The 10423-nt window shown below is 42.7% G+C and overlaps 2 protein-coding genes across 4 annotated transcripts; both read right to left on the bottom strand.

The window, feature by feature from the left end:
* Window positions 1–141: 141 nt before the first annotated feature.
* On the bottom strand, window positions 142–4565 carry LOC108239936 (extensin-like). Of its 3 annotated transcripts, none has more exons than XM_037978104.1 (9): window positions 3162–4565; window positions 2312–3026; window positions 1982–2166; window positions 1796–1893; window positions 1546–1703; window positions 1262–1454; window positions 729–873; window positions 565–643; window positions 383–474 (listed from the first exon to the last, which is right to left on the bottom strand). In XM_037978104.1, the coding sequence occupies exons 1-9, from the start codon at window positions 4515–4517 to the stop codon at window positions 383–385; spliced, it is 3021 nt and encodes a 1006-aa protein (XP_037834032.1). In that variant the 5' UTR covers window positions 4518–4565. The 3 variants fall into 3 exon arrangements, with proteins under 3 accessions (XP_024863148.1, XP_037834032.1, XP_037834031.1); XM_037978103.1 differs by having other exon boundaries at window positions 2312–3854; window positions 3945–4565; XM_025007380.2 differs by having other exon boundaries at window positions 142–474; window positions 2312–4565.
* A 2561-nt stretch (window positions 4566–7126) lies between these two features.
* Window positions 7127–10423, bottom strand: LOC108239934 (zona pellucida sperm-binding protein 4). Its single transcript, XM_017422984.3, has 8 exons — window positions 9837–10423; window positions 9499–9683; window positions 9314–9411; window positions 8918–9078; window positions 8634–8826; window positions 8054–8198; window positions 7884–7962; window positions 7127–7805 (listed from the first exon to the last, which is right to left on the bottom strand). The coding sequence occupies exons 1-8, from the start codon at window positions 10366–10368 to the stop codon at window positions 7711–7713; spliced, it is 1488 nt and encodes a 495-aa protein (XP_017278473.1). The 5' UTR covers window positions 10369–10423; the 3' UTR covers window positions 7127–7710.

Below are 10423 nucleotides of genomic sequence, written 5' to 3'. Positions count from 1 at the left end.
GCAATTAGTCCACAAAGTGTCATATTTAAAATGAAGATTTATTTTTAACTTATTAAATTAGTTTTAATCAGACATACCTGATAATCTAACACGAGAACATAATACTTTATATGGACATCACAAGAAGTAGTAGTAGTATTATATATTTAAACCATTTATTCAAAAGTTATTTAAAACGAAATAACACAATAGAAAAGTATAAACAACATATCACAGCTGAAAGTTTAATATAAACCTCATTACACAATAGATTGATTATTTCTGCTGCACACACTAGAATATTGAGCCAAATGTTTTAATTTCAAGCAACTAATAAAGCAGCTCCAGGATTTCACTGTTCCAAATATTCTCTCTGAATGTTTTCAGCTGAGCTCGGCTCGGTTTACTGCTCAGGGGCGATAATGATAATTTCTCCAGAAGAAACCACGACCTTTGGTTCGGCCTTCTTCTGCGCCGCGGCCTCCGTGTCCCTCTCTGCACGCAGGCACACAAGACACGGTCACATTTACGGACGGCTTGCTTCTGAATTTTTTACAGATTAAAGGAAAATGTGTGTTCACTTACTTCCTTTCCTGTAGCACGATGGTTCACAGCTGACACCCTGCCCTGGCACGCACACTGCTGTGCTGCAGTGAATGTACACCTAAACAGGAAAAAAGACACTTTTAGGAATAAAATATAGAAGTATTCTGTAAGAGATATTGATCGCAGACCACCGTATCCATTACCTTTTCCATTAAGGGTTCCATATTGTATTCTACAAAGGTGAACATTTTGAAAATGAATCGCCGGTAGTGAGTTGGAAAGTCCAAACCAGAGAAGGTACCCACTGGAACCAGTGAGGAGAGGTAGCGATCATCCACATATGGACATCTGGATGAAGATCAGTCGAAATGAAGTTAGGTAAAACAGAAAAGTCATGCAGCATTTATACACAATGTCAGGATTGTCACTTTTATGTTGTCTGTCCACTACAGAAAAGTGACAAGTTCATTCATCAGCTTTAAAATGTTTGGCTCAGTATTTACCTTTCTGGAAGGTCTTTGGAGCTGTTTAAAAAGTAATAATTTTAAGATTTAAAACTTGTAGTGATTCGTTATCCACTATGTTGATCAAATATGAAGCATCAGTCTCACTCAAATTTGTATAAAGCTGTAAACATTTTTAGTGACCTGACAGTAATGTGTGCCTGTTCTTCATGAAGAATCAATATGTCAATATATAAACAGGTTGGTGTAAACAGTTTTTTTTTTTTAGTTACCCATCAGTCAGAATGTTCCACTGGGGGACGCTGTGAGGGTCAGGCCTCGCTGTTGCCCAACAGCGTCCAAGAGTCAGAACAAGCGCAGGATCTGTCTTATCGAGGAGCTGAACTTCCACATAAACCGGTTCCCTCAGAACTTTGGTCACAGGATAGTCCGAGTCGGAATAGTAGGAGGTGTAGGCTGCCACCACTGTGGGACCAAAGATACCAGGTATTATGACATCGAACATTGTGAAACGATCGACAAACACAGCATATCTGCCCGGTTGGGACGCGCTGACCTTCATTACAACCCTTGGTCATGCACTGGCCGTTAGCCAGCCTCAGTGCAACTCTGAGGGGTCCAAGAGCAGCAACCGGATGAGGATCGTCTAATGGCAACACTTCAACAACCATGCTTTCAATTGAGGTTGCATGGTACCTACACTGGAAGAGCAACCTGAAAAAAACAAGAATGCATGTATAACGTATAATCCCTGCATAATCCATGCTTTTATTTTGACACTTTACGCTCTTCCTATGTTTACCTACACATATCTGCTGTCCCTGGTAATTGCACCAAGAGGCCCAGCGTCTATTTCATACATTGACGTCATAACGTTCTGATAGACTATGGCATCAGGTTCCTCCTACAAAAAGTTAAAAAGGTTAAGTGGGTTAGTGACTGTCGAAAATTGCAATCACTGGTTGAGAAACTGAAGCAAGTTGAAATATTACCATCACAAAAGTGCCACAGGCACTAACAGGAAAGAAGTAAACAGCAAAAACTGAATTTGAGTCAACGTGTGTACAGCCTTGGCCTCCTCCCAACAGCGAGATTGATTCCAGGTCAATGTTGGGTAGAGTGACGTCTTTGGCCACAACAACAATGAACTGGCCATCCTTGGTGCACTGGATTGTCACTGGTGGAACAAAAATAGGCTATGATGAGTCAAAACACACTTTTATCCAGTTGTTAAAACATACAAAGATAAACATTTTTGTATGCTTTACTGCAGTAAGGTTAATATATCCCACCAAAATGAGACTGACAGGGGCTTCACTTACCTCCTTTTCCAAAGTAGCATGATTGTCCATCATAGCAGCAGTCTCTGGCCTCACAGTCTGCGGGCGAGAGATCAGGAAGTCCACAGGGAATTCTCACATTTCTTTCTATATCACAGCTTTTAGGAGTGGGCATTCCAGGGGTCTGTGGTGTGTAGGGATACTGAGGTTTTGAAGGTGGTGTTGAAAGTTGAGGATACTGAGGGGGCTGGGGGTACTGAGGCTGCTGAGGTTTTGATGGCACCTGAGGGTTCTGAGGGTACTGAGGCTTTGATGGTGTCTGAGGAGGTTGAGGGTTCTGAGGGGACTCAGGGTACTCAGGTGTCTGAGGGAACTGAGGAAGCTGGGGGTGCTGAGGTTTAGTTGGTGTCTGAGGAAGTTGAGGATACTGAGGAGGCTGAGGGTACTGAGGCTTTGAAGGTGTCTTGGGAGGCTGCGGATACTGAGGAGGCTGAGGGTACTGAGGCTTTGAAGGTGTCTGAGGAGGTTGAGGGTACTGAGGCTTCGAAGGTGGTTGAGGACGTTGAGGGGTCTGAGGAGGCTGAGGGTACTGAGGAGGCTGAGGGTACTGAGGCTTTGAAGGTGTCTGAGGAGGTTGAGGGGTCTGAGGAGATTGAGGGTACTGAGGCTTCGAAGGTGGTTGAGGAGGTTGAGGGGTCTGAGGAGGCTGAGGGTACTGAGGCTTTGAAGGTGGTTGAGGTGGCTGAGGGTACTGAGGGGTCTGAGGAGGTTGAGGGTACTGAGGCTTCGAAGATGGTTGAGGAAGTTGAGGGGTCTGAGGAGGCTGAGGATACTGAGGCTTTGAAGGTGGTTGAGGTGGCTGAGGGTACTGAGGAGGCTGAGGGTACTGAGGAGGCTGAGGGTACTGAGGCTTTGAAGGTGTCTGAGGAGGTTGAGGGTACTGAGGAGGTTGAGGGTACTGAGGCTTCAAAGGTGGTTGAGGAGGTTGAGGGGTCTGAGGAGGCTGAGGATACTGAGGAGGCTGAGGGTACTGAGGCTTTGAAGGTGGTTGAGGAGGTTGAGGGGTCTGAGGAGGCTGAGGGTACTGAGGCTTTGAAGGTGTCTGAGGAGGTTGAGGATACTGAGGGTACTGAGGCTTTGAAGGTGTCTCAGGAGGCTGCGGATCCTGAGGAGGCTGAGGGTACTGAGGCTTTGAAGGTGTCTCGGGAGGCTGCGGATACTGAGGAGGCTGAGGGTACTGAGGCTTTGAAGGTGTCTGAGGAGGTTGAGGATACTGAGGAGGCTGAGGGTACTGAGGCTTTGAAGGTGTCTGAGGAGGTTGAGGATACTGAGGGTACTGAGGCTTAGAAGGTGGTTGAGGTGGCTGAGGGTACTGAGGAGGCTGAGGGTACTGAGGCTTTGAAGGTGTCTCAGGAGGCTGTGGATACTGAGGAGGCTGAGGGTACTGAGGCTTTGAAGGTGGTTGAGGAGGCTGAGGCTTTGAAGGTGTCTCAGGAGGTTGAGGATACTGAGGAGGCTGAGGGTACTGAGGCTTTGAAGGTGGTTGAGGTGGCTGAGGGTACTGAGGAGGCTGAGGGTACTGAGGCTTTGAAGATGTCTGAGGAGGATGAGGGGTCTGAGGAGGTTGAGGGTACTGAGGCTTTGAAGGTGGTTGAGGTGGCTGAGGGTACTGAGGAGGCTGAGGGTACTGAGGCTTTGAAGATGTCTGAGGAGGTTGAGGGTACTGAGGCTTTGAAGGTGTCTCAGGAGGCTGCGGATCCTGAGGAGGCTGAGGGTACTGAGGCTTTGAAGGTGTCTCGGGAGGCTGCGGATACTGAGGAGGCTGAGGGTACTGAGGCTTTGAAGGTGTCTGAGGAGGTTGAGGATACTGAGGAGGCTGAGGGTACTGAGGCTTTGAAGGTGTCTGAGGAGGTTGAGGAGACTGAGGAGGTTGAGGGCTCTGAAGAGGTTGAGGGTTCTGGGGCCTCACAGGCCTTGTTGGTGTCAGGGGGGTCTGAGGAAGCTGAGGGTATTGAGGAGCCTGGGGGAATTGAGGCTTTTTTTGAGAATGAGGGCACTGATACTTCGAAGGTGTTTGAGGCTGAGGATCCTGAGGCTCCTGAGGGTTTTGAGAGTTAAGAGGATTCAAAGACACTGGAGGCCAAGGGTATTGGGACTTAGGCTGGGCTTGAGCCTTTGCTTCTTTTCCAGTTATGCAGCATAGCAGAGTCAGTGCTGTAAAACAGGTGACACTCCAGTGGTTCGCCATGATCTCACAGCTGTCCGGCCTGGTGGGTCCCCAAGTGTTCGGTTCGTGTGCGCTGCTCCATTTATGTCTTTCCGAGCCTGATGTCTCACAAACCCCACCTCTGAGGCTGAATAATCACCAGCCATTTAAATGCCTGGAAAATTAGATGGTGTGTTTTTCACTTCATTTGAGTGAATGATTTGTGTCTCCTAACAAATTCAGTAATAGTGCTGGCACAAGAAATGTGTTTATTCAGATCAGGTCACTGTTTTAAATGGCAGTTTGACATTTAAGTGTTTACATACAAGTCCAAAATTTGGGTCACAAAAGCCTTTTTCAAAAGTCCTTGCAACCTCAATTTTTATCTGTCATCTGTTTATTTTGCTTGAACTTGTACAAGACAAGCACATCGATTTTGTTTTTACAAATTTAAAAATATCTGCAAATCTACTTGGACTTTTAAAATGCTCTATTGAGGAGTGTTTATTAATCTACTGTTATATGACGAGCCTAAAAATGCAGAGATCAGTCTGAAAGGTTCAACCATCTCAGCCGATCAGCTAAAACCTTTATAAATAAAGCAAACCGGTACAATATACTATATAAAGCAGGATCAAAACTGTGGGTGAAGGATGGGGAATGGTACTGAACAAGTTGAAGATGTGAGGTTCAAGTAAACAGTTTGCAACCCAAAAATCATTGTCAAGACCAAAATATAAAATGTATTGTATTAAGATGTTTTATTATGTCTTTTAATCTTCTAAATAAATCAGATGTAATTTAATTTCTTTAGTTCTATGTACACTGTTCTGTAATCACTACCTGAGGCTTGTTTTTGTTCCAAGTGTTACTTTCAATCTTGTTGAAAATATTATGTTTTATTCGCAGCTATTTTCCTATCCTAGATGTAAGCAGGATCATTTAAAAATAAGGTATATTGTGTTTATTGTTTAGCTATCAATTGCAAAAACCCTTGACTATTATTTGCCTGTACACCTATTTTGTTTTTTTGTGTTTCGAGGCAGATTTGTTGTCCTCCAAATTAAAAGTAAAAAAATCAGTCCCCAGCTGCTCAAAGTGTTCGTGTTCTTTGGCAAGATAGTGAATGATGGGTTGCCCGACTAGGCTTAATGTTTGATTGTAAATAAAATACACTAAATGTACACAAAGGCTGACATAAATATCAGTGAGAAGTGCTGTGTGTGATAAACTCATTGTAAAGGACTTTAAAAATCCTGAATAAGGCATAAAAAAGGTCTGTATGAGTGTGAAGTATTTACATCATTGTAGAGTTTCTTGTAAATCTGACTTTGCAAATATAAAATTTCAGAGCTGGTTTAGATTTTATTTTATTTTTTTAATGGAGAATAAATGAACTCTGAGAAAAGCAAAGATCGCTGTGAGAAAAATATCTCAAAAATACTAAAGGTGTAGAGTTTCTTGAAGCATATGTGCTGCTGCCTTTCATGCCAGAGTTTCAGACTGAAATCATCCTTTGTTGAAAAACCGTGTAGTTGTAGCAGATTTAAGTTATGCACAATTTCATAAGGTATTGCAAGATTTTATACTCAGAGTGTGTGCTGTGAATGACTCTCAGCTACTTCTTCATCAGATTTTAGCCCAAAAGCTGTCAAATTGAACTACTTGTAGGATTTTTGTGTTTTTTAAGGTTGGTTGGCTGTGGCAGACATCTTGACTCCAAAAGTTGATCAGCTGTGGACGCACGTCCAATCATGACTTTTTACAAGTTTCACTGAATTTTGCTCATTGGTTCGGAGATATTTTGGTAACAATCAGGCACACACACAAGCAAAATCATCATCATCCACCTTCACCTTTTGGCAGCAGTCGATAACAAAATGTTAAGAATCTGAAAAGCACATGAATTCAGTTTTTTTGTCAGGTGTTAGCTGCGTGCTGTTTTAATTTGTGCATCATTGTGCAGGCACTGTATGTGTTTGTAAATTTGATTTATTAAAGAAATGATACCATTAACCATGACGTCACAAGGAAAATGAACACATCACACTACATGCACTGCTATTCTGGCAGAAGAATTATGATATTCCTGCCAGGTGTGACTACTTCAAGAGTTTGAGCCCTACGGAAAGCCCTCCAGGCCATAAATACACTGGATCTGCATTGCTTGCATGTAAACTTTATTTTGTTTGTGCATTGATAAAATGTAAAAAAATGAAGCATAGTTAATGTGCAAACTGTTTGTTGTTTATGCACAAACAGCACATAGGCAACATATTTTAAAAAATGCAAAAATGGATGTGTTTATGGCCCGGATGGCTTTCCATAAAGACCTGTTTATACTTTTAAAAGGCCCTGTGTATTTCTTTGCAATACAGAATTAAGCTTCATACTTAAATACACAAATGAAAGACAGTTTTTATCTCACTGTGTATTAAATGTCTTACGCCACTTCGTTTTCTGAAATTCTTTAATTTTGTCATCACGATGCCAGTAAAATATTCAGTTTTAAAAACTAAATGCTAATATAAAGTCAAAATAAAAGAACAAAAAAGAGTTCGTAATAGTGTGAGAAGTAATAAGGGGATGAGAGAAAATGTATTTACATTTTTCACTTGTGCTTATTGGAAACATTCTTACAAAGTTCAGCGTAAACTTAAACATTTGTTTATTAGAAGTCACTGAAATCACAAAAATGGGTCACTTTTTTACATTCCAGATAAATTGTTTTGTCTTCCATATGTTGTAAATATATATATTTTTAACTGCTGATAATCCTGATTGCTTACTAATGTGGTTCTCCTCATGTAAATATAGTATAAAGTTTTAATTTCATACCTTCTTTGAAATGCATGAAAAATTTAAGTTCTGTTGGTATTTTGTGTTTGTTTTTCCTGTTTTTATAAACAAGGAGTAATAAAGTAGAAGCACAAAACTAAACCAATAAAATGTGTTTCTAAATAAAGTCTTAAGCACTAATTTAAACTATTCATTTTAATCTCTATATTGTAGGTGATTGTATTGTTTAAGACTGATGGAAATGTAATGAAACTTTACAAATTAAAATGGTAACCACAGTAATTTAAGAGTCTTTCTGCGCTACCCTTCGTTGTTCTGCAAATACTACAAATACCTACAGTGACATTTTCATTTGATACCACTAATTATTAAATAAGTAAAGGTTCCAAATGTTCATCCCAAATGTTTTTAGCTGAATTCCTGAGCTGGTCTCTGTTTACTCTTCGGGGGCGGCAGAGAAGAGCATTTCTCCAGAAGAAACCACGACCTTCGGTTCATCCTTCCTCTGTTCCGCGGCCTCTGTGTCTCTCTCTGCAGGCAGACATACAAACATGGTCACATCCATTGCCTCTGAGTTTTTCTTTTACAAATAAAGAATTATTTACTTACTTCCTTTTCTGTAGCACGACGGTTCACAGCTGCCGCCCGGCATTTGCACGCACACCGATGTGCTGCAGTGAATGTACACCTAAACAGGAAAAAAAAAAAATTTTCAGAATTAAAAATCTGAACTATTACCTGAAAGAGATTTCTTGCAGATTGCTGAATGCATGCATTACCTTTTCTCTTAGGGGTTCCATATTGAGATTAACAAAGGTAAACATTTTGAAAATGAATCTCCGGTAGTGAGTTGGGAGAGCCAGACCAGAGGAGGCGTCCACTGGAACCAGTGAGGAGAGGTAACGATCATCCGCATATGGACATCTGGATGAAGATCAGTCGAAATGAAGGTAAGTTATAGATAATATGGAACCATGTGAACGTGACAAATGGCACTCCCCTATATTAAATATTAGCAATATTTAGCTTCAGCACATAATTTTGTTAATGACTAAACACAAACTGCAAAACAGAAAAGTCATGCAGTATTTATCTGTCCACTAAAGATAAGTGACAAGTTTATTCATCAGCTATAAGATGTTTTGCTAAGTATTTACTTTTCTGGAAGGTCTTATAAAAACCCTTTTTTGTTTCAAATTGATCAGAATTGCTCCATCAATCGCACTTAGATTGGTGTAAAATCATAAACAATATTTACAGTGAATAAACCTGACTAATATATTTTTCATTTAGAATCAATATGTCGTGATAAACAGGTTGGTGTAAACAGGTTGGTGTAAACAGGTTTTTTTTAGTTACCCATCAACCAGAATGTCCCACTGGGGGACACTGTGAGGCTCGGGGTGCGAGGTTGCCCAACAGCGTCCAAGAGTCAGAACAAGCGCAGGATCTGTCTTATCGAGGAGCTGAACTTCCACATAAACCGGTTCCCTCAGAACTTTGGTCACAGGATAGTCCGAGTCGGAATAGTAGGAGGTGTAGGCTGCCACCACTGTGGGACCAAAGATACCAGGTATTATGACATCGAACATTGTGAAACGATCGACAAACACAGCATATCTGCCCGGTTGGGACGCACTGACCATCATTACAACCCTTGGTCATGCACTGGCCGTTAGCCAGCCTCATTGTGACACTGATGGGTCCAAGAGCAGCAATTGGCAGAGGAGGATTGTCCAGTGGCAACACTTCAACAACCACGCTTTCAATTGAGGTACCATGGTACTTGCACTGGAAGAGCAACCTAAAAAAACAAAAGAAACAGGATGTAATGTTGCTTAGTGCAGTGGTTCCCAACCCTGGTCCTCAATGAACTCTATCCTGCATGTTTTAGTTGTTCGGTGATTAACCGGCTTCTCCAAACATTGAAGACCTGCTGAAGAGCAGGGATGGTGTTCTTCAAGGATCAGGGTTGGGAACCACTGGCTTGGTCTGTGCTTTTATTCTGAAAAGTTAACAGCCAACTAATGTTTGCTCACTCATAACTGCTGTCCCTGGTAATAGCACCATGAGGCCCAACTCCCACTTCGTACGAAGACACCATCTTGTTTTGATAGATTATAGCACCAGGCTCCTCCTACAAAGTTTCAGAGAGGTTAGACGAGTTGGTGGCTGTCGAAAATTACATCATTGGTTGAGAATCTAAAGCAAACTGAGGCATCACCATCACAACAGTGCCACAGGCAGTAACAGGAAAGAAGTAGATGGCAAACACTGAATTTGAGTCAACGTGTGTACAGCCTTGACCTCCTCCCAACAGCGAGATTGATTCCAGGTCAATGTTGGGTAGAGTGACGTCTTTGGCCACAACAACAATGAACTGGCCATCCTTGGTGCACTGGACTGTAACTGGTGGAACAAAAATAGGCTATGATGAGTCAAAACATACTTTTATCCAGTTGTAATAACATACCAAATTCCAAAGAGTAGTCACTGATTTTCATACTTCCTTCTACTTTTGGAACGGGGTGAAAAGTTCAACAACCATTTTCAAAAACCTACCTCCTTTTCCAAAGTAGCACGACTGGCCATCATGGCAGCAGTCTCTGGCCTCACAGTCTGCAGCTGAGATATCAGGAAGCCCACAGGGAACTCGCACACTTGTTTCCACTTCACAGGTTTTAGGAGGAGCGGGCAGCACAGGGTCCTGTGGTTTCTGGGGAGGAATATTTGGATCTTTGACAGACTGGTCGCTGGACAAGACATAAGGGTACTTTTTTGGTGGATACTGAGGGGTCTGAGGGTACTGAGGCTTCTGCGGGGGCTGAGGGTACTGAGGGTACTGAGGCTTCTGCGGGGGCTGAGGGTACTGAGGGGGTTGAGGGGGCTGAGGGTACTGAGGGGGTTGAGGGGGCTGAGGGTACTGAGGGGGTTGAGGGGGCTGAGGGTACTGAGGGGGTTGAGGGTACTGAGGGGGCTGAGGGTACTGAGGGGGCTGAGGCTTTGAATAGCTCTGAGCCACTGTCTCTCTTTCAGTTAAGAAGCATAGCAGAGCCAGTGCTGTAAAACAGGTGACACTCCAGTGGTTCGCCATGATCTCACAGCTGTCCGGCCTGCTCGGTCCCCAAGTGTTCAGTTTGTGTGCGCTG

The sequence above is a fragment of the Kryptolebias marmoratus genome, linkage group LG11 (genome assembly GCF_001649575.2).
Source record: "Kryptolebias marmoratus isolate JLee-2015 linkage group LG11, ASM164957v2, whole genome shotgun sequence".
Taxonomy (NCBI): domain Eukaryota; kingdom Metazoa; phylum Chordata; class Actinopteri; order Cyprinodontiformes; family Rivulidae; genus Kryptolebias; species Kryptolebias marmoratus.
Note: the sequence above shows the minus strand (reverse complement) of the source record. Positions and strands in the feature narration are given on the sequence as shown.